Source organism: Rhea pennata, chromosome 20 (genome assembly GCF_028389875.1).
Source record: "Rhea pennata isolate bPtePen1 chromosome 20, bPtePen1.pri, whole genome shotgun sequence".
NCBI lineage: Eukaryota > Metazoa > Chordata > Aves > Rheiformes > Rheidae > Rhea > Rhea pennata.
In genome coordinates this window covers 6,486,482-6,514,178 of record NC_084682.1, presented here as the reverse complement: position 1 = coordinate 6,514,178, position 27,697 = coordinate 6,486,482, and the positions used below count along the sequence as shown (strand labels likewise).

Here is a 27,697-nt window from a genome sequence, read left to right as displayed (position 1 = left end):
TTGTTGTTTATTTCTGTATATAGGTCTCTTAACTGGAAGTTGCTTTCCAGAATAGTTCTTAATCCTTTTACTTACACAGGTTTAGTATAAGTTTACCTATACTTTCACTGTGACTTTTATAAATGGATTTTATTTTGCTGAATTATAAACTGTATGTCTCCTATGCATTGTAACCCTTAATGCCTTTGAAGATCCAGTCTGGATGCTAAGGATTGGAATTATCTCCAAATGTGTTTTAAATAAGTTGATATGTGATGTTTAATACTGTAGATACTGCAGCATTTTATTTCTTACTGCATTTGGCTTTTCAGTTCAAGTAAAACACAATCTATGTATTTTTATTTAAAATATATACATGACATGCAAGTTTGTGTTGTGAAATAAAAGTATATTAAAATGAAAATGGTTGGAATCTGGCTAATCTGGTCTGCAGGTATTATACTCCCCCTTTCCACTTTCTGTGTGATCCAAGTTTGTCTTGCATGACTGGAAATGAAATTTAAGACATCAGACTTGCTCTGAAGCTTTTCTCTAATAGCACCAACCAGTAACTTGTTCATCATCGCTTTAACAGATGGCACTTACGCAGTGTCTGCAGTCTCCCCAGGGAGACTGAAACTTTTATCAGACAGATAATTCAAGTTGTACTTCCTTCCCTGCATACACACCCATTCATGTGAGAGCACAGAGAAGGTCTGAGCAGCTTTCTCTACTTGTGCAGTGGTATAAAAGAAAGATACTGCATTTGCTGAGTTGACTGGGTTTAAAGGGGATTTTTTTCAGAAGTAAATAAAATATTCTTGCTATTTTTTTGTCATACAAAAGTACCACTTGCTTTCAAAACCTTGAGCCCGTTAGGGGGGAAGACCCCAGCAAACAGTGACAGCACCACAAGCATGAAAAGAAAGAGGAATAAATATTAAAATAGTGGTCACTGTAACTATTTTTGTTCCTGCTGCAATCAGCATAAATATATACTCGTAAGCATTCACGAGGGTTGTCTGATCTGGAAAATGCCTGTGTTGTGATTTAAAAACAAAACTGTTGGGAGCTGGTTTGCTGTGTCTGAAGGGAGAGCAGGGATGCTTCTGTTCAGTGTCTTGGAAGGAGCAGAAAATGAAAGTTTGAAGAGAACCCCCAAAAACATGTATATTCTCCCAAAGAATGTGATCATGTTCCTCTTCCCAGTTTTTGTGTAAGGCAGAGAGTGTGGAGCAGTCCTGGTGCGGGTGCCATGCTCCCAAGTCAGACGCACGTGGTGTCTCCGCCTCAGGCCCCTTAGAATACAGCTGATGAAACCATCCTTGGGCACGACCCTGGCTTCTGCCCCAAGTCTGCGCAGACTTCCAGCTTTTTGGTAGCATTAATCCTCTGCTACGCGATGGCTGTTCCCCAAGGGCCTCGCACGCAGCAAGGATTCTTTAGTAGTCTTGGTCTTTTAAGGGATATTGCGGATTTCGATCCGGCCCCCTGGCCCGGCAGGGCAGCGAGCAGCCCGCGAGGGTTAGCGGAGTTCGGCCTCCTGCGTGGGGCAGGCGGCCCCGACCCGGCAGCCGCCGGCGCCCGCGGCCCCGCTCTCCGCGCCGGGCCCCTGGAGCGGCTCGGGGCGCCTCGCCCCAGCTCCGGGCCGCGTCGTGCCCCGGCACCAAGGCCTCGGGGCGGCTGCCGGGCCCCGGCAGCGCCGCGCTCGCGTGGTGCCACCGCCCTCGAGCGAGCACCGGGGCTAAACAACAGTAACAAGGAAGCCGTTTGTTGGCGGTATTTCAACCGAGAACGGCGCCATTTCAGCCGCCGGCGCCTGCCCAGGCGCTTGCGCGGGGCGAGGCCGCGCCGTGCGCCCGCAGCGGCGGCCGGGACCCCGCGCGCCCGGCGCGCCCCGCCCCCGCCCCCGCCCCGCCCCCGGAAGTGACGCCCGCCCTTCCGCCCGCCGCGGAGGGGGAGGAGGCGCCGGGCCGCCGCGGCCGCGGGGGGAGCAGCGCGAGCGGGGCGGCAGGGCCGCCGCCACCGGTGAGATGGCGCCGGGGTCTCGCTGGGCCCCCGCGGGCGCGGCGCGGCGCGGCGCGGCGGAGCGGCTGGGCCGGGCGGGGGGCTGCGGGCGGCGGCGGGGGTTCGCGACCCGCCCGGAGCGCGGAGAGGCCGCGCCGGGCGCGGCGCCGCCGCGGGTTCGGGCCGCCGCGGGTTCGGGTGGCCGGGCGCTGCCGGCGGGGCCGAGGCGGGGCCCGGCCCGTGCCGGGCTGGCAGCAGGGGCGGCCCCGGCCCGGGGTTGACGCGGTCTCTCGCTGTTCTGGTTCAGTCTCAGCGTTACGAAACCGCCTTGTGAGCAGCGCTCTGGGGCGGCAGCTCCTCGTGTCAGGGCTCGCGAGCGGTGCCCGCTAGTTCTGGGTTTTCCGGTTACCTGAGACTCGTGTCCGTCCCCAGGAGACCGGTGATCCCTCGGGAAGCAGCATCTGACACGAGCAGTGCTCGCTTCAGGAGCCAAACGCAGCGGCCGTCGGGACAGGGTTATACAAGTGTTTTGCAGGGCAGAGGGTTAGGAACAGGGCTGTAACTTGTTGGAAAGTTTCGCTGTTGAAAAGCGAGGCAATGCACAATAGAAAAGAAATAGGAGTGTAAAGCCAAATGCACCATTTCAGAAGATCACTTTACAAAGTAAACTAATGATGAACATCAAAATAATCTATGATTCTAGTAGTTTATCTATTTTAGTTTTGTTTTGCATTACTATCTAATCTATAGCAGTCTTTCCTGTTCTCTTCCTACTGTTTGCTATATAACCCTTTAGTATGCGTATTTTTTTTCTGTTGATGGACTCCTTGTGATTTAAACTATCTCTCAAAGTGTCCAGTCTAAGCACGCTTGTGAAGTGCTGTTCAGGTAGTGTCAGTTCCAAGTCAAGTACAAAGCACGCAGGATGTTTTGAAGCCTTTCTCTAAGGCTTTAGCAAACTTAGTTTTAATCTATACTGAAGTCGGCAAATAATGTGGTGGGTTGGCACGTTGGCAAAGCGCATCACATATGAAACACCTATTGAAGTGTTTTTGAACACTTTTTTGAAGAGTTTCAGATAACTGCATTCTTATTTTAATTAGGGTATATAACAGGATAAAGCAAATTTTTTAGATGTTTCTGTGATTTCATTTAAAGGTGCAATTGTGAGTCACATGTAGATGCTGAGGTACAGTCTGTTAACTCATGAATACGTGCTAGTCCTAACAGGACAGTCTTTGCTGTGGGCAACACTTAGGAGTTTGATGTGGACATATACTTTGCTTTGCTTTGAAATGCTTTGACTGGCCTTTGAAAAGTTCCTTCTCAAGCTGAAGTAAACCATGAGCTCTACAGGTAGATTGTTGCAAAGTCGCCTGGTCGTTGAGCTTCAAATGTTAAAATAGTGGTTGTAGCTTCCCTTGCCAGTTGTAGTACAAAGCTGTATGGCTCTTTTCAGGTGACCAAACAAGCTGTGTCTGTCATCACAGTTAAAAGCTATTTTATTTTTTCCTCGGGACTATTAATCAACAAGCTGCTCTGTGTATATGAGGAAAGAATTGTTCTAGGTGAAACTTCTTAATTAGAAGGAAGATGTGCATTGAAATAGTTAAGATTCATGCTGTTTATTCCACAACGTTATCTACTGCATTTCTGTGTCAATCTTTCTAATTCTTAAGTTTATAAGGGCTTTCATGTTTTCTCTTCATGAGTCTCTTAGATCATATTGCCCCACCCTTTCCTTTGGAGGACACTGACACATGTTTAATTAGCTCTCTGTTAATTACATGCCCGAATGTTCAGGGTTACATATGAGTCATGGCTATTTCAACGTTCATATGGCTCTTAAGAATTTGGTGGCATTCAGGGCAGTGGTTGCTCTTTGGAGGAAGTAGTTAGCTGATGGGAAAGAACAGAATGGCTCTCCAGTTAATTCACAAGTCAATATTTGGGGCTGGCATGCGCTGAGTTTTCTCCTTTTTTAGATGCTGGTGGTGATGTTTTTCACTCTTTATGCAAAGAGATGCTTTCCCTTGCTTTTAAAATAATGCTATTCATCTCTTTGCAGATGCTGTCATTTGGATGCTGTAATAGCCTCAGACATTGGTGACTAGACATGTTATTCTAAGGATGTTTTTCTGTAGGCAAAAGTTATAATTAAACCTAACACCTTCATCCCTCCCCCCCCAAATTTGATGCACTTCCTAGTAGACATGGTCTACCCTGTGAACTTATTTTCAGTAACTAAAGCTACATGTATGCTGCAAAATAGTTTCAAGTGGGACTCACTACTCTCTTGACCTGATGTGGAATTTGGTGTACTTTTCAGCCACTTGTAAAATACAAAACAGAGCTGTTACTTTAGGGACTGTGTGTGGAGGCTTCCCCAGCTCTTCTTCTCTTCTTGCTGTAAAATCCCATGCCTGGGGATAGCTGTTATGACAGACAGCACCAGCGCGTGATACTGCGTCAGATGTTCAGAAAATGCTCTTCTGGAAGCCTTTGATGCTTTCTTACAGGAAGAATTAATACAGATTGTTCATTAAGTGTTTTGAAGATCGAAGCTTCAAGAGCTAAATCACATTTACTTCAGTCCAGGGGGAAGGCTGGTGTTGACCGTTGTTAAGAGTTATGCCAATGTTATCTTGGGTAAACTATTGATTTCAAGAAGCAGTACAAGGTAAAACGATGAACAGCACGGAGCAGGAGGAACTCCGAAGTCAAAAGACTTCAGTCAGAAGATTTTTTTTCCAAATCAAAAGTGTGGAAGGATGAAATACGCTACCCAGAAGTCAAAGGTAGTTTTATACTTTCAAGCTGGCCTATTTTGAGTCTTTTACATGTAAAAATAAGGAGGCTTCACATGTTTTAATCAACTTTGGTGTCACTGTCAAAACTTCCTGGTAAAGCAGTCTTACCACACGACTGCTTTCATGTCCAGAGTTTGCATGCAGAGCTGCTTTTGGTAGGACGTGACTGTAAGTCAATTTATAACTACTACAGTCTACTGAAGGTGCCTGTAGGTTAAGTGAAGCCTCTTCCTCCTCCGCTGTGATGTGCGGGCTTTTCCAGCTAGCTCTCCCATGCGAAGATGACCCAGGCAATCCAGGACTCGAATAGTTTGCGAGTGAGTGAGTGTTTTATCTTTGTGGCAGTGAGACGATCCACACTGACATTAAAGTTGTCTGTTTGCCTGTCCTGTCCCTAGGAAGTGAAACGGTAGCGAGTGCTCTGTGCTGGAAAAGAGCAAGCCAGCAGCGTCTGTACTTGTGAAGAATCTGTGCTGCTTCTAAACCTTGTTTCACAGACGAGGCTTTCCCCGAAGCCAAAGCTGTACCTGTAGTCTCAGTAAACACTGATGTGTTATGAACCACGTTGGTTTAGCGTTGGAACGAATGCATTATGTAAGCGTGGCCCTGTCTGTGTGTACGTTAAATCCGTCCTGTGACAGATCCTGTTCTGATGAAACGTGCTCCTCTTTCACGTTACATAAAGGCTGAGAGCGCGCTTGCTCTTCACTGTGGCTCTAGTAGCTTTTTAATAGGCTTAATATAAGTTTTTGCAGCTATTTTGTAATCTGTTTGGTGTGAAAACTAGCGTACAGTCAGTCTTTTGCTACTGCTAAGAGCTTTGTCTGATACAAAAGGTACAATATCGTGGACGAATAATTGCTGCTGCTTCAGTGCCTGTTGTGGAATACTGACAGTAATGGCCTAAGGATTTATAGAATTGAAATTGGAGGAGATCAAGCTTTGGGAGAACTTAAAAAACTACTTTTGGTTGTTATATAACTGACCTAGAAATCGAGATGTCACATGTAATCTTCAAGTGTCTGAAAACTTTTGAGCTCTTTTCTTATGCTGCAGTTTAAATTGTGAAATAGCACTGATTTATGAAGGTTGCCTCTTTAGTCTCATGGGAATTTAGTGGAAGACCATTAGAGGAATAAAGTAAAATAGTATCTGTTTGCATAATTCGGTGTCAATGCAGTGTGGGTAGTTTTGCATCAGTGTTCATCAGCTTCACTGTGTCTGTCAATGGATAGTCAAGATGCCTGTGGCTGGACGTCCACTTGGAGGTACTTGGGGCTTGACCCATATGGGAACACGAGCCTCTAAAGTGGGATTTAAGTGAGCTATTGCTGCCTGAGCGTTGGCCTGAGCGTGGGTCGTGTTCTGCAGCCTGCGGGGGACACGACGCTTCGGCTCATTCGCCTGTACCAAAACACGCGTTTCCTGTGTCTTAGTCTGTGGTGTTCTTCAGTAAATCTTCAGAGATACTGGTAGGATGAAGCACGTGACTCGGGGAAAGTGGTGTGGCTGCAGGCCCACAGCGTTTTGCAGAATAGTTGGTTTTGCTGGCTTTGGCTCAGATGTCTGCTTCCACGGCTGTGGTCACTGAAACCCTGCGCCGTTTCCACGAATGCTTTCAGCTGAGACTTTGACAAAGTCACAGGGGGAAACTGCTGGGCGGTTAGCTGGCTTATCCTCCTCAAAAAATTGAGTTTCCGTTTTCTGAAGTAAGCTGGAGTTTATTGGATATTCTTCTTGGTCGACAAAATTGGCAGTAAACATCTACGGGTGTGAGAAGTGTCAAGAAACCTGTGTGAGTTGGTATAACACTCTTATAAAAATGTTCACTGTAAGTATATGGGGCTTAAAACTAATGAATAAATGGAAAATGGTAGAACTATCTTAGTTACAAAAAGAAAATAAACACATTGATAGGAAGATGTATTAGGGAATTTTGGAGTGAACTGCATTATAGCAAGTGAAAAGCTGGACGCTAACAAGTCTGTAAATATTCTAAGATGATTCCGAAAAAGCTGCACAAGGTGATCCGATCTTTCGTTAGAGACCGTCGGTGAGCAGACCTTGTGGTGTACGTAGGTGCGGCGTGCAGCAGGAGCGCAGGAGCGTTCGCCTGGAGCGGCGTGGGAGGAGGCAGCCCTGGGCGGCTGGCGGTGCGCGAGCGGCCCGGCCCCGGAGCGCCAGCGCTGCGACTGCGAGATAGGAAATGGGGGAGAGCAAGCTTTCACGTTCGAATAAGTAACAAGGGGAGAGAGACTTTATAAATTTGTAATTAAATACTTGCCTGGTTTTGTTTCTATCCTTGCAAAGCCGTGGTACTAATTAACCTAGGTATTAGCCTTCTAGGAGGTTGAGTGCTGGTGCAGAAACTCTGAAAAGAAGTTTCTTTATGGTCGTATTTTGTGAGGGTGGGTGTAGGAAGTGTCACTTCTGCTTTCAGAGCACACAACTGGATTAGATTCAGGGCAGAATTAATAGAAGTGTTTGTCAAGCAAACTGGAATGTAAGTACATATATACTAAAAATTACAGGCATTTGCTTCTGAGAGGCTTGGTGCTTTTTGCAGCTGTGCAGAGCCTTTTAAGGGAGACACAGAAGATGAGAAAGGAATGTTTGGTGCAGTGCACCTTTCCAAATTGTACCAGTTAACTTTAATTTATGATCTTATGGGTCTTTGTGAGTATGTGTTTTGTTTTGTTTTTAACAAGTGGAAGTCTTAAAAAAAAAAAAAAAAAAAAAAAAAAAAACTTGTTTTTCTGAGTTCTCAGTGGTCAGGTGATATGGGAGCTGTTCAGAGCTGCCAGCGTCTCCAACTCCATGAAAAGCCAAACTTGTTCCTCCTTCGGGATTATGTTACTCACAAGTGAACTTTTATGTAGGGTGTTAATACAAATAAGAGATCTGACCGTGCAAATGCATTAAGGAGTTGAGCTTTGAATAAGAAATGATGTATCTTTAGTTGGAGGAAGAGGGAGAGAAGGGAATGGATAAGAGAAAAACCTTTTAGATACTCAGAGGTTCTAACGTACTTTTTTTAGGAATGAAAGATGGTAAAATACAGTGATTTAGTTGCACAAAATAGATTTGAGTTGGATTATTAAATTTGTATTTAAAGATTCTCAGTTTAAATAAACTGGTTGAATTGTTCAGTTTGTTAAAATGTAAATGCTGACCTGCAAGAAATGTCTGTGGATTTTTTTTTTCCTAATGGTAGTATGTCTTTAAATGAAGATTAAAACCTTCGCTTCAAGGGCAGCATGTGATTTCTTTATATTGATCCAGAGTGACCTTTTTTGTCCCTGGATCTGAAAGTGAGGTAACTGCAATCTAAACTACTTGAAGGGGAGGAAAGGGAACTGCTTGCTTTCTCTGTGGCTTGGTTTCACAGCTCTCCCCAAGTCTCTTTGAAAAGAATACAAAAACTTAAATCTCATTAACAAGAGACCTGCTTTCCTTACTGCAGTGAAAGATGCTGAACTTTGCCAAACAGAACCTTATTATTAGTTCTGATATATGCAAAGGATTAACAGGATGCCAAAAAATAATCGCAGCACTAAAATGTGATTAAAGGTCTATAGATGCAAAAACCCGGCTTTTGTGCATCTGTACAGAGACAGTGGAAGTGTAAAAGCACAACTTGCATGGCAACTGGCATATGCCATTAAGATTTCAGAAAGCAAGATGTTGATGCAGGATTTAAGCAAGATGATGTGTTTCATTCTGCTTTAGTTTCCCAAAAATCTCTGAGTGTCCTAAGCACCGAGCTGCTGCTTGAGCGCAAAACCTGAATTTGTGAAACTCGCTTGCAGACTACAGTTGCAGAACTGTTGCAACTTAGTTCATTTTACTGGCTGATAAGATCAGGCATTTTGTGTCCTCAGGTGAGGGAAACCTCTGTAAGACTTCTCTGGAGCTCATGGTATGAAAATGTTTTTGTCTGTCCTGTCCTTAAAGCTCCCTATAAGCTACAGTTAAAATATTCAGAGTGTTCAGCTTTGCTATTGACGGCAATATTGCAAACTGCATGATGTGAATTTTTTTAATTGCTTAGTACAGGCACTTGCAATAGAAGTCATTAACAGACATCCTGCTGCAGCTTCTGGTTTTAAGAAACAGTCCTTAAACTGCAGGTTAGGAGCAATTGTAGAAGAGCTGCAAACTTTTGCTTCCCCCTTCTTTTTGGACTTTGAGAGAAATGGCCTGTGAGACGGGATGGCATTTCCAGATGCTGTCAGCGTGCAGTTTCCTTCTCGTTATTCCGTTTCCCTGTTCTACTCCAGGTTGTGCAGCTGGGATACTTCTAATTTCTCTGCTAGGTAGCTCGGCGGTCAGCTGTCCTTACGCTCAGCACAGTGATCATCTGATTCCTGCACTTGAGGAATCAAAAAAAAAAAAAAAATGACAGTAGAAGAGAAACCGAAAGATTTGTATGAAGGCAAAATACTTATTTTCCCCAGTTAGTTTATCCATAAGGGAATGAGGGAAGTGGAAGCTGTCTGGAAGGTTTTAAACCTCGCCTGCTTCTCTCTGCTCTGCGGGAACAGAAGTGCTCCAGTGACTGTCCAGTTGTCGGTCTGTCTGCGGGAGAGGGAAAGGGGGCTGTATGTAGCTGCTCTCAGTTGTACAAATCAGAATCCAAATCTTTACAAATTGTTATTGAGAGACTGATGCCCTTAAAATACAGGTCTCTGAAGTGAAACTCTTTTTAGATTATTTCTAGAAACTCATTATTTTTTTCAAAGAGGGGAAAAAAAAAGAAGTTAGAGGGGTCCCTAATACCTAAATAGATAGATTAAATATTCATAATATATTTAATATTAAGGAAATATATTTATTGGTTCCCCCCTCAGAGATGTTGTATCTGTTTCCTGTTATTTTACTTAAAATAGCTTGTTTAGATTGACAGGAAATGTTAAGCATTTTTCAGATGTTCTTTTCAAGATAGTTGGTCGTATATAATTCAGCTTGGAACAAAATTGCTGTTATTTCCCCTAGTAGACAGCTGTCATTTGGTAATGACAGTTGTACTCCTCATATCTGCTTTCCTGAATAACGCAAAGGCAACTCTGTTTTCTGAGCGTGTCGAGCGCGAGCGCTCCCGGGGCGGCTGGGCGGGAGGAAACGGCCAAGGATCCACATTGCTCAAATACGTGAACTGAAGGGACGTTCTGAATCTTGGGGAGAAACCAGTTTACTCTAGAAGTTACTGCCATTGAGTCTTTCATTTAAAAAAAAAATTACTTTCCATCTTAGTAAGCCTGAGGTGTATTTTCTGTTTTCCTCCTGTAATCTTGAGAAGCAGCCAAATCCCCTGGAGGGGAGGCAGCAGCTCGAAGGCTCTGCCGAATGTTGGCCTAAGAGCAAGTGGTGTGCCCTCATCGTTAATAGTTCTGGTTCAAAAATCTTCCGATTCTCCTGTTAGCGGAAAGAAGTCCTAGGGAAGCCTTCGGTTACGAATGCGAGCGCAAGAATCCGACCTGCTCAGGTGCTCGCTCGGCCCGCGCGAAGCTTTCTCTGTTGCGACTCCCAGGAGTAAAAAGGGGTTGGATTTGGTGGCCGAGACCTGCTTTCCGGTCCAGTGTCGGTGTATGGCAGCGCTGAGATCCAAATGCCAGTGTTTTAATATGCAAATCTTAAACTTGCTATTGCTGGTGACCCTGTGCTGCTTTTATCCTAAAATGAACCCAGCATTTAGAATTAGAATGAAGTCGTTGAAGTGCCAGTGGAAGCAAGCTGGCGCGTGGGACAGCTACTGTCAAGCGAAAAAAGAAAAGAAAAACCGGCGGCATCGCTGGAAGATGAGACTCTGCGCAGTGGCGGTGTGGGCATGAGGAGCCCCTTGGTTGCAGTCGCTGCTGAAGCTGCCCAGGACTGCCCGCAGGTCAAAGCTGTGCAAACCACGCGAACGCTGCCGTCAGCTTCCGATGCCTCCGGTTGTATAAGGGAGCCCTTCCTCCTCTGGCCTTTACTTTGTTACTGTGGAAGTAGCCAGTAATTAAAGCAGGTGGCTTGTGTCAGAAGGACAAGCCTGCAAAGGAAGGTTTTGCTAGGAGTCTAGCATAGTTTGCCTTTTAACCCTTTTCTCTTCAAACAGGGAGAAAATGAACCTAAAGTCTGAACGCAGAGGAATTCATGTGGATCAGTCGGAGCTGCTGTGCAAGAAGGGCTGTGGTTACTATGGCAATCCTGCCTGGCAGGGATTTTGCTCCAAGTGCTGGAGAGAGGAATACCATAAGGCCAGGCAGAAGCAGATCCAAGAGGACTGGGAGCTGGCAGAGCGGTAAAGAGGCCTCTTTATTCCCTCATCTCTTACAGTAGGGTGGCTTTACTGATCACTATTCCTGTCTTCTGTTTTAAGTTGTATTTGCCCTGGCTCAGTTTCATCATAAGTTCTCAGATTTGACCTTTGCAGCAGGAATTAAAATCTACCCTTCTATGCGAAGTTGATTATTTATGGCATTCTAATTAAAGAGTTTTCTAAAGAAAGTCTGTGGAGTTAGAGTTTTGTTAGAGTAAACAAAAAAAAAAATCCTCCAAAACCCCTCAACGAATACTTTGACCTAACTTATGTACTGAAATCTGTAATTCTAACTAGCAATTGGAAGGCTGAAAATGACAGTTTTGATTAAAAACATTTTTTTTTAAGGAATAGCTGAAACTTTAACCCATTTTGCTGACTGCATTCAAGGCAATAACCACAGCCTCCAGAGGCAGGATTGTTTTAATCTTGTCTGTGGTCAGTTAAACTTCAGGGTAGGCTCAAAGGAATCAGAACTTTTCAATGATTTAAGTTATTTTTTCTAAGCAAACTCCTTTGCAAAACAATCTTTTTCCAGTGTGCCCCGTGCTTGACCCCAAAAATGGAGGTTGACGGGAGTCTATGCATTAGTGAGAAAATAAGAGCAACTACAACTGCTTTTTGTTGGATTGGGGTAGAAAATAAAAACATTGTCACCTGCCTGGGAAACTACAAAATATCCTTTGAGTGTACATGGCAGCACAGCTCTCCTCCTTGTCACTTCCAGGTGTAAGTAACATGACACTCCTCCTGCAGATTAGCTATTTTAAGGCTGCATGAACTTTTGAGGTGGGGGAGCATGTAGCCACGTCAGCTTTGTGACTGCCCGTGCTGGGTTGCCTTGGCTTGAGCTGCCCGAGATGTTTGTTCATACTGGCACAGAGCCTCTGCGTCTGCTTGTCTTAACAGATCGGTGGTATAGTCCAGAACTTTATCTAGGAGAAGTCCACCAATGCTTGAGAAGCCTATCTGCACTTGAATCTGGAACCTTTTCAGTGAACTCGAGTTACCTAGCGATAAGTTAACCAAGAGCATAAAAAAAAAGAAAAAACCCACAGTGAGCCTAAGTGCGGTGTTTCCACCCGCCTGCCTGTGGAAGGTCACATCTGTGGAAGCGTTTTGAGCTTGAGTCCAGACTGATGATTGTTTCTAAGCCCTAACTTATCTGGTACCTAACTAGTCTCAACTCTCTTTCCTTAGGCCTTGAACTAGCTTTCTAGGGGGAAGGAGGAGAGAGGAGAATTTCTCCTTCCTGTTTGTCACTGGAACAGATCAGCTGCAGAAATCTGTACAATTAAGTCCTTTACACTCTTTCTAGCCTATTTAGAAGTGGCCACATGAACTGTTGAGTATATAGTACAGAGGATGCTTTTTTTTTTTTCCCTCCTCTCTATTGTGAATTTGGCTTAAGCAGTTAATAAGAGCTTCAGTGTTAGTAGAGCAGGTAGTTATGCTTTCAGTCTTGTAATATTTAGGTATAATAATACTGGGCATTTAAAAAATTCCTTAATAAATAACTGTTTGGTAAGGAGATGCTAAAGAAATGAGCTATGATTGTTTGCTTCGGTGAACGGACAGGCTTTACAGCACAGATAAGATATAATTCCTGCCCCAAGAGGTTACAAATGCAAAACCATTTATAATCCGTCCTGGGCTGAATGAATGTTTAAAGAAAGTTGCTTGACCCTTTACCATCTTGAAAAGAAATACAATTCAGCTTGTTTTAAGCCTCCTGCGTAAGAAGATAAGTAGCCTTTGAAAGGTTAGTATATTTTACTCCTGCAGAAGGATGGCTTGAAGGTTGCAAAAACCTTTTTAGGGTAGAAAGGGATCATATGTTGGAGGCCAAAGACATCTCAAAACACAGAAGGTAGTTCTGATGATAAAAGCAGTTAAACCCAGGATGGGAGTAGGGTGGAGAGTGACGGAGTGGATTGATGGAAGTGCTCTTATTCTTTCTCTTTTTCCACTCCCTATGGTCTTTTCCCTCCTCTCTACCTTTGTCATGTCTGATACCCAGCTTTGGGAAGGTAAGATCCCAGGTAATGACATGAGGGGAAGGTGTCCATGATGACATTTCAGTCTCCTCCTTTCTGACATTATCGTTTAATCCTCCCTGAGCATCTTAAGCCTTCCCTCGCTTTCACTGTAACAAAGGGGAAAGAGGGGGCATAATGTAGTGATGTGTGTGATAGCTAGAAATGAAGGTGGGGATAGAGGAGAATTGGTGTGCCAAATGAGTAACTTATCGCACAGGAAACTAACTTATTTGTGCTGGTTTTAACCACTTAAATTAGACCTACGTTGTTCTAATCCTAGGCTTCAGCGTGAGGAGGAAGAAGCATATGCCAGCAGTCAGAGTACCCAAGGGGCCCAGTCGCTGACCTTTTCCAAATTTGAAGAAAAGAAAACCAATGAGAAAACAAGGAAGGTGACTACTGTGAAGAAGTTCTTCACTGCTTCTTCCAGAACAGGAGCTAAGAAGGGTAACTTTTTTTCCTTTGTTTTTTTTAATGGTTCTGTAGAGTGTGTTAAAGTGCAAGTATTTTTTGACAAATGTATTCTAGTAAAATACAGTCATATAAACTGTGGACCATAGTATTACTTACATAGCCCCAGACCTACATATTTCACTGCCTAAAAGTTAGAAAACTACTTTGAATTTGATCACTTGCATCTTCCAGAAACAGTGTTATACTCTGCTAGAAGTATTTTACAGTCGTTTTTTCTGTGTATGTCTTTAAAGCATGAGTGCCTGGTGAATTTTTAGAGGGTTCTGAATTCAACATAAAATTCGTAAGTAAATCTATCAGTTTTATGGCTGTGTGGATAAACTCCTGAATTTATGTAACTGACAAGAACAGTCTAGAAATAATTTTCCCAAATACTCCCTCCGCTTCTCTGCAGTGGGGTAGGGGTGGGAGTGCAACAGAATTGAGAGGAAGTAAGTGTGTGTGTGCACATGCGGTCTGTACTGGGTTAAAGGCAGATGATAGTGGTATTCATCTCTAAATTGTTGTGATTGTCATCCTAATATAGATGGGAACTTGGGCAAAGCTGCTGGCTGTCCCAAGAAGCAGAAAGTGAATTGTCCATTTTCATGAGAACTTTTTGGCTTATATTGGAGGAAAGATTTTCAAACATTTGAATTCCTGTACCTATGAAGCAAGACAAATCTGCTTTTCCTGTGTAAAGTACTATGTAGATATTTATAGAAGATCTGTGGGGTTTCTTGTCCTGAGGGTTTTTTGTTTGTCACTTACAGTTCTGAAAAATGCTTCTGTATCTTCCTTTTTGTAACGTATGAAGGTACGCAGCATGGAGTGTATAGAGTTCCAACAAGTGCAGCCTTACTACTAGTTAGTTCATGAGTTACACCAAAATAAAACTGAATGCTCTTGGAGATAAGTATAGATGTTTACATCAGTTTCTCTTCATGCTTTTAATAATTGAACTTAAAAGTTTTGACTTAAGCATAAAGACATTAGATGGAGGGTATATTTGAAAAACTTGGAATACAGATGCTTCTGGAGAGTGGACGCTATATGTTAAGTACTACTGAAAATGCACAAAAACATGATCTTTTTGGTGACCACAATCTTTTAAGTAGAATAGTGGACTTCCTACCTTGTGCACCTTTCTGTTTTAAAGTGATACGGAAATTCTTCCATTTAAATATAACTTATTTCTTGAGGGCAGTGCTGCTGAGTGGAAGTGTCTTATTTCTGTGGCACACGTTCTTGCTAGAATCATGAGTCAAACATTGCGTGATCCTGTGGCTTAGGACTTGAAGGGGAACTTTACCTGAGGAAAACAGGATAAAAGGTACCAACTGCCAGTCACTTAGAACAAACTGGTATGTCTAAATGTGGTTGAAATGCTGATGTAAAACATCAGGTGATACTGCCACAATGTAACACTTCAAGCAGCTTTAACAGGAAAATTAGAATGTGTAACAGGGTACCTTTAAATGACAATAAATGTAGAAGGAAACTGCAGTGTTTACCTTCAACTAGAAAAGAGTGTGCAGGTTGTGAATATGAAGTTTATTGGCTGAGCAGTTATTCTAGAGCATGTGTGCAAGGAAAAAATGATCGATGGCACTGATGCCTTTGCATGGCAGTAACTTCCATGAATTACATGCTTTGACTTGGGCACAAATGATAAAATGCTTGACTCTTGAGGAGGGATTCCAGAGGAAAAAGCAAAATGTTTGTCTTAACCTTATAGACAATTCATTTCCTTTATGAGACATTGTAAATATATCTGGGTTTCGCCTTAGAAATTATCTTGGTGCATGAGGACCTTCTGGCTAAATGAGGCATTTTGTGATATATTATTTTTTTAAAAAAAGCATTTATTCTTCTCACTTCCCATGTTTTGTTCTTTGTGCCATTCACTGTCTTGCCTCACACACTTCTGCTTTTGGTGTCTTGCTTGCTTTTGCATTTATTTCAGTGGCTCAAGAGAAAATCGTTAAGCAAGGACAGCTTGGGAGGGAGCGAAATGCTGATAACATTCTCAGGGACTTGAAGGAAATTTTTACTCCCTCCTGGGAACTGGCTTCCCCTACTGAAGGTAATGCAGCACAGCTTGAGCAAGCTGTCTGCCTGGTTTTAGTAAGCTGACTTAGTTGGGCTTTCAAAATACAAACTAGGGTTGTGCCAATAATGACTCGTGCCATTGAATATACGGGTGACAAAAAACAAATTTAGTATTCTGAAGTGAACTTGAATCTCTGAAGCAATTTTTTGATTTTTGTTGAGGAGAGTACAGGAATAAAATTGATGCTTTGAGCTCTATCTTAGCTTGTCAACTGAAGGATTATGCAGTTTCAAAAAAGATCATCTTTCTGAAAGAGGCAGCTGGCTTAAGTTCTGCTGCTTTTTTTTAAGCAGGAAAAAATAATTCCAGGTTGCCTTTAGAAATCTGATTATAAGTTTAAACTGCTTCAATTTAATATTCACACTTCAAGAACACTGGCATTATCAAAACATCTTCCATTATTTGGTATATTAATCAAGAAGACGATTTAATATTGAGAGAAGAGGATGTTCTGGTTTCATTCAAACCAAAAAGATACCAAAACCCATGATGCGAACAGATTTAGGATCTTATCCTTTGTTACTTGCTTGGCATTTTGACAAGTTCTGCAAACTGAAGAAAATAAAAGATGTACAAGGTCTTTATTTTGCTAATTGTATAAACAGATGAATAGGTGTTTGCAATAGAGGTAATGACAGCATCTTTTTCATATTCTTTATGTTGACTCAAGTCTGCAACCGTGGCACAACCATAGTGAAATCACTGGATTGCTAACATTCTGCTGTGACAACTAGCACCTTCGTAGAATGCCTTGAGAAAGATTTTAATGTAAATAAAACTCATTCTCTGTAAAAGGTGATCCTTTCCTAACTTCCTCTGCCTTTCGTTTTGGCTTAACTTTTCTGCCAGGTTTTCTTGAACTTCTTTTTCTGTAATCAATCTCTTTGTAGGTAGATTTACTTAGCTGTTATAAAATATATGATACAGCTGAAAATATCTTGTTGCTGAAACTACGTGTGTTCCTGTAGACCTCAGTAATCAGCACATATTGTGCATATTCATTTTCCTCAAATCAGGATTTCAAAACAGAGAATAATGAAGTCACTGAATTTCTGAGTATCCATGTGTAGTTCTTGGCCTGACTCATTGAAAAGACAGTTCATTCTGATATGCAATTTCTATTTTCTTGGTGCCTTTAGTAACTGAATCTGTTTGAAAACTTTGACTAAAAAATTCGTATTCCTTAAGCTAAAATAATAGGGTGAGGCTAATTATATTTATAATATAATGAGCTCAATATTGAGATAAATCTGTTCTTTGAAATAAAATCATTAATGCATTGTGGGAAAAAAATAATTTAAAAATGTTACTCTCTCAAAAGTAGATCTACTTTCAGTTTTGATTATTTGGAAACGATAGTTTTTATTGACTGGTTATGTGATACTTTATTTAACAAATTTAGATCAACATGCAGTAATTGTTGCCCCTTCAGTTTGAATACTGAACAGGTGTTCTACTTTGCATCTTAACTGTAAAAAAGATTGGACTAAACCTTTTGAAAAAAAATATTCTAGTATAATTAGAAAGGAGACTGACTTACATTAGCTCTCTAGATTGCTATAGTTGGAATTTAAATGCTTGTAAAGCCTTCTCCTTTCTTATCACTTAAATAACATAAATGCACTAGTAGTGTCTAAGGAGAAGGTTATGCTGGAGTCCAGAGGTTCTGACAAGTCTTGCACTCAGGCCAATTGATCAGTTGTTTCCTAGCCACTGGGTCATGCAGCTTTGAATTTGCTGTAGCTCTGCATCTGTTTCAAAAGAAAAGACAAAACAAAAGGAAAAAAAAACAATAACCCTCCTCAAATCCAAATTAAGCATACCAAGTTAAATAGCCTAATTCAATTGAATATATGTATTTTTTACTTTGAAGTTCTGCATTATGCTTATTGAGACAAGTTTTGTTTTGCATGTTAGTGTTTTCAGGTTGGAAGATTGCTTGCATCATTTTGGTTATGAATATTTTCGTGTTTTCTGTCTCTTTGCTGCTTGCTTTTCATCATGTTCATTTACATCATCTCTGTTCAATCCTTCGTTTTGAACAGTGTTGGCTGGCAAGTTGAAAGGTGGGTGAACTAAACTTGAGTAGTGGAGATACCAGATCTGTACACTTGACTTGCAATGCACACCTTCTCAGAAAATCAGATGTGCTTGTGTGGAAAACCCCTGTGATTGCAGCTTTATAAACTTGCATCAGTGCTGTGTGCAGTCTGTGTTGCTACCAAGGAAGCCAGGCAGGTTCTTCCTTGAACAGCTGCAGTGCTTCTGCTTTCGTGAAACACAAGTGGCTGAGCTCTCATTTACACCGCGGGGTGATTCTGCGGCAGCCACAGCCCCGACATACCAGGGCTGCTGTGTTTGCACCAGCCTCGTGCTCCCATTCCCTGCCTCGTGCCGCTGCTGGCGTTCCCGTGACCTGGTCGTAAGCCAGCTCAAGGAGCTGATCCAGCTGAAAAATAACCCTGTGAGAAAGACTTACTCCTGACTAGGACTTCTCCTTAAGCTAGTTCATCAGCCAGTTGAATTAACGCTAGTGTTGGTGCAAGCGAAGGAGCAGGAGTGTAAAGGTGAGAGAGAGTGGGAACGGGACTACTCCTTTAGTTTATGCTGCAGTGGAATCGCACCTGAGTCCTTGGTCTTGTACAGAGGGATCTTACATGGGAATGAAAATGTAAGAAACTTGAAAGCAAGCCCATGTTATGGTAACTTGCTAGCATAAAAAGGCCATTAGTGTAAATGGGCACCTAGCTATAAATGTTTCACTTTGGAATATTAAACTTCCAGCAGTTATATTTAATAATACTCAGCATTTCACATTTAACTCTTCAGACAAATAGAATGCTTTATTCATCTATGAAGCTAAAAAAAAAAAAAAAGTCTGAACTTTTAAGACCTGTTAACTTTTTTTAAACCTCCATATAAATTTAGGAAGTATTTAATCTACTGTGTCCAATTTTTTTCCAGCAGAGATCCAGGAAGCCAAGGCTCCCAGCCCTTCTATAAACAGGCAGGCTAGCATTGAGACAGATCGAGTATCAAAGGAATTCATAGAATTTCTCAAGACATATCATAAACCTGGACAAGATATCTATAAACAATGTAAATTATTTTTGGATGCAATGAATCATAAAAGGGTAAGTGTCTTGCATGTCTTTTACAAAAATAAGGAAGTTGGAGAAAGACAGAGAAAATACTGCACTGTTTCCAGCAGTGTTTAGATACTGTGAATAGAGATCTTTGGCTGGCATGCTTTGTCAAATGAAGATCTAAGGGCAATCTTAAATTCTGAGTAGCTTGTTTCAATAGGCTTTGGTATGGCATGTGACCAAAGAAACCTCCAAATTCCAACATTGCAGACATCCTGAAAGAACTGTCCTTTGCATCTCTAAGAAATTAGTTCTGAAAGATGACATGACTGGACAAAAAATCTTTTAGATAAAAATGATTTGGGGAAATTTTACTATATTCCATAATCAATGCTTAGCTATCTTAGTTATGATCTTACAAAGTCAGTAGAAGAGACGTGTGCAGATTGATACTGTATTTTGAGGAGGGTATCTGACTTGATTGCAAGTCCCCACCCCAGCAAGGGATGCCTCTTCATTCCCTATATAAAAACCATTTGTCCTCCTTGAAAGAAATATTAATGTGACTGTAGTGCCACCTGCAGGAATCCTACAGGATTCAGTACTGGGTACCTCTCCTTTTTACTGCCTTTTCTATTTAGTTTGTAGTTACCCAAATGGGATCCTTAAATTTAACTGGAAATTAAAGGAAGTTCTGATGGAACCTTACTTGCCCTCCACTTTGAAAACATCTTGAAGTATTTTTTTAGAATTGATTCACTTTGAACACAGAGTTCGTGGTGATTGTAGAGCTATTATTAGTTATAAACACTGAAGTTCTTGGCTATCTAATTCCTTGAAAGTTTGGGCTAATCAAAGAGGAGTCCTTCTCAAGACTTAATTTGCTACTACATTTAAACCAAGCCTGAAGTGCAGCACTGCCTCCAGAGTTGAGACTTTGTGTTCAGAAAGACTGTCTCTGGCCTATGGAAATTCTGCAAAATTAATATTAAACTCTGAAGCCTCTGTGTTCTTCGGTAGCTCAATTAGTTAATGCCTAAAAGGCAGTGTTGTTTCACAAATAACACTGTGAATATATTTCACAGTAACATTGTCATTGAAGCATTTACTGTATAAATATTATTTCAAATTCATAACTTCCTGATTTTTTGACACAGTGCGTACCATCTTAAAAAGTTACAAAATGGGGAACAAGTATTTTGCTTGAATAGTCTGCAGAAGCTTGACATCATCAGTAGGAGGTGTGATTGGGAAAAGGGCATTGCATCTATCCAGTTCCACTGCTAATATATCTGTTCAGCAAATAAATATAAATCTTTTATATGTTAAGGAGCTAGTATGCCTTGGTTTCACATGTTTTTAATATAATTTAGCCAATGTAAATATGTCTGAGGATTTATTTGCATTCTCAGACTGTTACTGTGGCTGGACACTTTCCATAAAAGAATGTCAGAGGCATTGCTGTCACTTCTCCGGCATGTGCAGACTTAGTCAATTTTCTGTTACAGGATTTAAGTATTGAGGAACAATCTGAATGTGCCCAAGACTTCTATCAAAATGTAGCGGAGAAATTACAGACACGTTGGAAAGGTATTGTGTTCCTCCTCTTACTATCTTACTGCTGAAAAAGTAACATTTTGAGGAGAAAGCCTCTTGCACAGAATAGTTCCTAACCACCTCTAAGAAATGCTGTTAACAGCTTTTAGTGCCATAATTACAGCTACTCCCAGCAGTACTTTCTTTAAAATTTTGCAATCCAAATCTGCTTTTATGTTTTTTTTAACTTTCAATCAAATGTAGTTTAGTTGTTTTCCTTTCTTATCCTTTGAAATTTAATATTCCTCAAAAAATCAGCCTGAATACCTAATGTCAAGCCAGTTAATAGGCTGTAATCCTTATATTATGGTGCAGCACCCAAGAAGTCGATGGGTAAAATTCTCACTGATTTGACGAGGGAGCATTTTGGTTGCAGACTACTTTTACTTTTTTATGCCTGGTATGTAAATGGCACACCTACCTTAAACATGGCCAGATTTTTTTCCCCTTTGAGTGGTGAACATGAGCAGAGGATTTGGAAAATCTCACTGGATTTGTTCTCAAAAACTGTTTCTTCAAGAAATGCCCTTGTAAGCTACAAATGACTGAATCTCATTAAAATGCTGAATGATTGTGCTTCATTGTGAAGCTATATAGCATGAACTTACATAGTCATGTCAGTGCAGTGTTCTCACCATTATAGTGTTACTTCTGCTATAGAGAATGAGAATATTCTTGAGTTAATGAACATCTGATGCATTTAGAATGTTTATATGATATACTTTGCTCAAGTCAACAGTACTGATTTGGTGATTCTCTGAGTAAGTTGTATTAAATTTTCAAAACAGTCTTACAATACTTTATTTACTATATTGAGAACACTATATTGTGTGTGTGGGGGGGGAACTACTGTATTGTGTGTGTGGAATTTGTGCTTTTCAGTGTCTCCGGAAAAAGTTGAGAAAGCGATGGATCAGATTGAAAAATACATTATGACTCGACAGTATAAATATGTCTTTTGTCCTGAAACAACTGATGATGAGAAGAAGGATCTTGCTGTCCAAAAGAGAATCAGGTAAGTGTTTGAAACAAAAATAGCTGAGTAATGGTGCTGTCAATGGTCTCTGAAAAAGCATATTAAAAAACTCATGCTGTGCAAAGATAGCAAGCTTTTTAGCTAAAAAAGGGTTGAAGTTTTTTTTTTTTAAGAAATAGAATGAATGAACAGAATGAATAACAAAAGGCACTACACTAGGAAAACTTATTGGTTTGCTTTTGTTAAATTCTAGCAAAAAAAATAATCTTTTAAATTGAAATAATTACTTGAGTGGAGTAAGTTGACTTATAACTGGATTAGTGCCTCATTTAAATAAAACACTCCTCATGCATTTTCTTAATTCAAGAAGCAACTGGTTTCAAACACTTGAACGTTATTGATACTGAATGTTTTAACTTCTCCCTCCTTCTCCTCCTCCTCCTTCTACCCCACCCCAACCCCATCACAGGGCTTTGCATTGGGTAACTCCGCAAATGCTGTGTGTTCCCGTCAATGAAGAAATTCCAGAAGTCTCTGATATGGTTGTAAAAGCAATTACAGGTTTGTGAACTAAAGATGTTTGTTGTTGTGTTTTAGGGGGGTTGGGTTTGTTTTTTAAGGTTTACAGCTTTAAATTTCAGAACTCTTGTTCATGGAGATTATTTTCTGCAGTAATTAGAAAAGCGGTCCAGACATCTAGATTTGCAGTAGTCTGTGTGTGTTTGAACTAGCGAATCTGTGAAGCAGGAATAACTTTGTTACTGCAAAAGTGTTCAGAGTAACTTACGTATTTGAGATAGTTGGACTGAACCAGCAAAAAGTCAGATAAATGTATTTTTATGGAGTATCAAGTTCTGCAGAGAAAACTAGTGCAATTGCAGCATTGTGTAGTGCATGTCCTACTCGTTTAAGCGTATGATTAATGTGACTTTAATTATCCAAGGACATTTTTATCTTACAGATATTATTGAAATGGATTCAAAGCGTGTCCCTCGTGATAAATTAGCATGCATCACCAAGTGCAGCAAGCACATATTTAATGCTATTAAAATCACAAAAAATGAACCAGCTTCTGCTGATGATTTCCTTCCAACGCTTATATACATTGTTTTGAAAGGAAACCCACCCCGCCTGCAGTCCAACATCCAGTATATAACACGCTTCTGTAATCCAAGCAGGTTAATGACAGGAGAAGATGGCTACTATTTTACCAATCTGGTAAGTGTGGGAATAGTATTGATGCTTTATACAAGATTGCTCTCTCTTTGGATGAGGAGGAATTCCCAATAAAGGAGAATACATCATAAAATTGTAGAAGGAAAATTAAAGCTGCTCTTGAAATAGTGGCTTAGGTCGCTGTAGGGTACAGCAAGCTTTCTTGCTTTATATCTCTTCTCTCTCCCACCTCTGCTTTTCAAACCGGAATCTCTGCTTTGCTTTCTTTACAGTACGAAGCCCTTTGAACAGTCTGATGTTAAGACTTAAGCACATTTTTATTCTGTAAGGAGATAAGTACTTGCTGTTGCTAAATCCTGGGCTTGGACAGTGCAGATGTTACGCATGCAAAGTTTGCTGTTTAAGCCCATAGAAGTTTATCCTATGAAAGCACTGAAGAACTAGGCCATTAATGTATGGAAGTAAATGGGCTTTCTAAAGCTTCTACAGGAGGCATCTATTTATGTGCTTGTTTATATTAGAAAGAATTATGAATTTGGCTCCTCTGCAGTTCATCTTAAAGCAATTCTTTAGAAAAATGTGTAGCTGAATGGAATACTTGAAATATTAAATGTTCCCTTTGGTAGGACAAGAGCATCCCCAAGGTGAGATGGGCATCTGAGGATTTCTTCCTGCAGAAAGATGAACAGAGAGCATAGCTGATCTCTGCTGATCAGATTAACAACTGTGAATTTGGTGCTCTTGTTTAGTCATCATGTCTTGTGCTTTCTGATCTCTCAACTCACATTGTGAACCTCAGGGCCGCTGCATGCTGGAGGTATCTATAGTCAGTCTGTGTTCAGCTGCAATAGTATCTTCCTATATTGAGTTCCGAGTTTTTGACCCCTTTGGAAAGGGGAAACGGATATGTGAACTGTCTGGTATAGTTGGCTGCTTGAGAAGGTCTTTAGAAGTGATCTGCTGAGGCATTAAATAAGTTACTAGTTCAATAGCAAGGTTAAAAAGTAGAGCACAAGTTCCGATTTATAGCCTGCAGTGATACTTGCTCTCTGTTCTGTTCATAGTGCTGTGCTGTGGCCTTCATTGAAAAGCTGGATGCTCAGTCTTTAAATCTGAGCCAAGAGGATTTTGATCGTTATATGTCTGGTCAGACATCCCCGAAGAAGCAAGAATCTGACAGTTGGTCGCCTGATATGTGCCTGGGTGTTAAGCAGATGTATAAAAACTTAGATCTCCTGTCTCAGTTGAATGAGAGACAGGAAAGAATTGTCAGTGAAGCCAAGAAGCTTGAGAAAGACCTGATAGATTGGACTGATGGAATTACAAAGGAAGTCCAAGACATTGTTGAGAAATATCCGTTAGAAATAAAACCAAAAAATCAAGCCTTAGCAGCTATTGACTCTGAAAATGTGGAGAATGACAAGCTGCCCCCACCACTGCAGCCTCAAGTTTATGCAGGATAATTACCAGTGTTAACTTTTAAAGGCATCCTTATCTTCACCTAGTACTATCTGCTACTTGGAAAGGGAAGTAAATTAAAGGATAAAAATCAAATGAGTTTAAATCAGTACATTTTTAAAGGTACATTTTTTGTTAAGTGTAATAAATTGTATTTATTTTAGTCAAAGTAGATTTCTATTAGACTTTTGTGGGTTTTTGAACTGTACTTAAATTTTCTACACAAACCAGTGTAATTTTTAAGCAACACTAGTCCGTTGACATCTTTTTCCTGAAAGCTTTCTTCTAAGCATGCACTTACATGTTTTTAATAATTACTTTAACTTAAGAAAATTTTGAGTTCTGCCAGAAACTTGAAAGGTACTGATGTCAGTCTGAATTTATTCTGTAACTGTAAAGATTAAATATATATTGTAAAATATGTAAAATTGTAAATAGGTTTAAAATCTAATGTCTCAACTGTGCATGGCCTCTTGTGTATTAGTGAAAATTATATAGGAAAGTGTTAATTATAGCACCTCTCAGTTGAATCCTTTTGCAGTATAAAGGCAAGGAAACAGTTACTGTTTCAATAAGCGATGTGGTTTAACTGATGAATTGCAGTCAGAGGGTATTCCTGTAATGATTTAAAAACTTCATATTTGTTATCTTAAATTTGCTCTTTATAAACAGAAAGCACTACCCAAAATAAGATGTTTCTTCATGTAAACATTCTCTCTGCTTTGTCAGTCTACCTAATAACCTTTCAGTGGTGCACGGAAGTGCTGATCTTGCTTCTTTTGAAGAGAATGTTAAGCCACGCTTCAGAAATGAGAAGAAATATTTTAAATAAAACTGCATAATGTGGAACAAAAAGGGAGGGGGGAATAGTGCAAGAGTTGTGTAAAAAAGTGTCTGTCTCTTTTTTTTTTTTTTTTTTTTTTTTTCCTCCCTCCATTAGTGGGCAAGGCCCTTGTTGCTTTTTTGGACAATCCTGGTAGATAAGTAAGTTTGTATAATTAGAAGCTACTTTTTAGTAGGAGCATGAGCCATTGCTCCAAGCAGAAAAATGCATTTTATTTTCCTGAAAATGTCACTCTTCTGACCTTTAGTGACCTCCTTTAGCAAAGGAAGTTACCTTGCCAAGTATCGAGCATCGAGGTAAATACGGCTTTATGGCACTAAAACTTCAGATCACTGTGTAGAGTATTTCAAGTTGAGAGTAAGAGCTCACTCTGCAAAAAGTAGCCTCTTGCAATAGAACATTTTTTTTTATGCCAGTGAAGCATTTTATATATTATTTTAACTCTCTTCCAGTTGATCTAATGTGCCATGTCTTGTTTGTGTACCTGTGATATCTAACATCTTCTAAAACAACTTAGCTTAAACAACTCTTAAGCAATGTTAAGTTCTTACCATCAAGGAGGAAAGTACCTACCTCTCTATTATGTTCCACTGCTTTAAAAACACTGATACTTAAATTTGCACTGCAATAATTTCAGACCAAAACTGTGATTTGTCCCTTTTTGTCAAAGATACTTAGCCTCATGACCTATGCATTTTTAGTTTTTAGGAGATACCTGGTTACAAAATTCTCTTGATGTAGTGAAGCAATGAGTTAATCAATTAATAGTAGGAAATTAAATTTAGTATATTCACATGCTGCTGCTCCCAAACCGTTTAAGATCTGACCCATGCTTGTGGTAAATAATACTGCAAAGACTTTATTTTCTTTACAAACTCTAGGTGCTAATTCTGATATCCAGGTACACAGGTTTTCCTGAAAACAACAAAAAACCACAAACTTTTAGCTACTGTATAAATTGACATGTTTAAAATTGTGTATGGTATGCCCTCGTTAATGAGTTCCTAAAAATCTCGTTAATGGGTTTTGTTATGCTGTTAATGATTAATAGGAACCTAATTGTGACTAGTTCTGCATTCCCTGTGTGTAAGGAGGAAGAAATATTAATCATTCAAGAGAAAGCCTAGGTAACAGAATTTCTTTTTCTTTTCAGAAAAGATCATTGTAGTGATTAAGTACTCAAGAATGACCTGCTGATGCATTTGTTACTGAAGTATCTCTAATTCATATGCCATCTTGTTGTCAAGCCCCTAAAGTGGGCATATTTGCAAACAAATCCTGAGAATTCCTGTAAGGCAGGTAAGATGGATTTCCATACCCACCTAAAATTTAGCAAGCAGGAGAGGAGAGTGGCTTGCTCATAGCCTTATTGCAGGCTGAGTACATACCAAATCTGTGAGCACCTCTTACGGGAATTGCATCCTAGCATCTGGATGGCTAGGACTGCTTTAAAACCCTGTCAATGTTTTATTAGACAAATGACTTGCCTGTAGGTAAAACAGTAAATAGTTTCGTTTTGCTCAAAAATAAGGAGTTCAGTTGCCATAGTAATAACCTCCAAGTATCTTACCAGTGTTTAAAATTCAGAATGGGCAAGTCATTGCGCACAGCGAGCTGGGAGGTGCTGCTCGCCGAGCTGGGAGGATGCCGTGTCAGTTCTTGGCTAACCATGAGCTTAAAAAAAAACCCTCTAGTACCGATCCCAACTGGTATTGCTTACTCGCTCTGAGTGCTTGGTACAGGGCATCACTGCACTATGGAGATGCTCTGGTCCCACAGACGTGATTGGGATAGGTACGCAGGGAACAAGATGCAGCGAGGGGAAAAAGTTCCAAGTTACTAGGATTGAAACAGTTGTTTGGGCTGTGCTAGAGTGGGAATAGGAGCTGTGAGCAAGTTGTTAGTAAACTAGAGAGTGTAACATAGGCTGTTGTGCTTTGGCAAGAGTCACAGCATCAGAAATTCTTCGGTTTTCTCAACAGTCTGCTAATAATTCAATATTACTGAAAATGAAACTGTGGAGCTCATTAATAGTAATCAGAATTGTAAATTACTTCTTTGCATGTTAACTATTTATTTTGCTGTAGTGAAAAGCCTATTTTACAGTAAGTACTGATGAATTAAACTGTACAACATCTTTGGTTTCACTCAACTGAATCATGAAATTAAATTGATTCTTCTATCCAGCGATCATCGGTGTCTATAGATCCACTGGCGTATATTCTCCTCTTGTGGCTGAGCATCTCATGCTTAAGGCAGGGAGTCACAAACATGGGCTGATGCGTGAACTTAATGCCTAGCGTTACAGGAGCATGGGTTTAGCAGTAGTTAATAAAAGGGATGGGGGCAGACGCTGTTTTTTATCTAACAAAGAACCGAACTTTGGAGCCTTGTGTGTTACAGTGGCTGCAACAGACCTGGGTATCCAGCAGGAGCGGTCGGTGCGTCCCTTTGCCTCGGGTACAGCCGCCGTCCCTTTGTCAGCTGTGTATGGTTTGATTTTTTTTTTTTTTTTTTTTTTAATATTTCTTACTTGGGCGGCTTGCCAAACATGCATTGGCACTACTACCTCCTGCTTTCAAAAGCCTCAGTCAAGAGAGTTAATAACTAGGCAGGGTAACTGAGTGCTGTCTTAAGCCGTGGGGGAAGACGTGGCGCTCTCTGATCTTCAGGAGAGGTACTACAGTTTTCACTCCCTGAAGCACCACAGCTATTGCGAATAATCAAGGATTTTTTTTTTCCCCCAACTTGTCACACTACTGCAGCTAGAGTCAGCGACAGGTTTAGCAACGTCACGACCCTGACTGTAGCTTTTGCGAGCAGTTACAGCTCTCTGCACCGTGTAGTTCGAAGCGGGGTCTC

The 27,697-nt window shown here is 40.8% G+C and overlaps 1 protein-coding gene across 8 annotated transcripts; it reads left to right on the top strand.

Moving 5' to 3' along the window:
* Positions 1-1,929: 1,929 nt before the first annotated feature.
* Positions 1,930-26,987, top strand: RABGEF1 (RAB guanine nucleotide exchange factor 1). 8 transcript variants are annotated; one of them, XM_062592403.1, is made up of 11 exons: positions 1,930-2,007; positions 10,891-11,076; positions 13,414-13,580; positions 15,553-15,672; positions 17,745-17,765; positions 18,667-18,833; positions 20,294-20,375; positions 21,264-21,396; positions 21,827-21,918; positions 22,319-22,575; positions 23,598-26,987. In XM_062592403.1, exons 2-11 carry the CDS (start codon positions 10,898-10,900, stop codon positions 23,994-23,996), a joined length of 1,617 nt encoding a protein of 538 aa, XP_062448387.1. In that variant the 5' UTR covers positions 1,930-2,007; positions 10,891-10,897; the 3' UTR covers positions 23,997-26,987. The 8 variants fall into 8 exon arrangements, with proteins under 8 accessions (XP_062448387.1, XP_062448389.1, XP_062448388.1 ...); XM_062592405.1 differs by lacking the exon at positions 15,553-15,672; XM_062592404.1 differs by lacking the exon at positions 17,745-17,765 and having other exon boundaries at positions 18,664-18,833.
* The last annotated feature ends 710 nt before the right edge of the window (positions 26,988-27,697 follow it).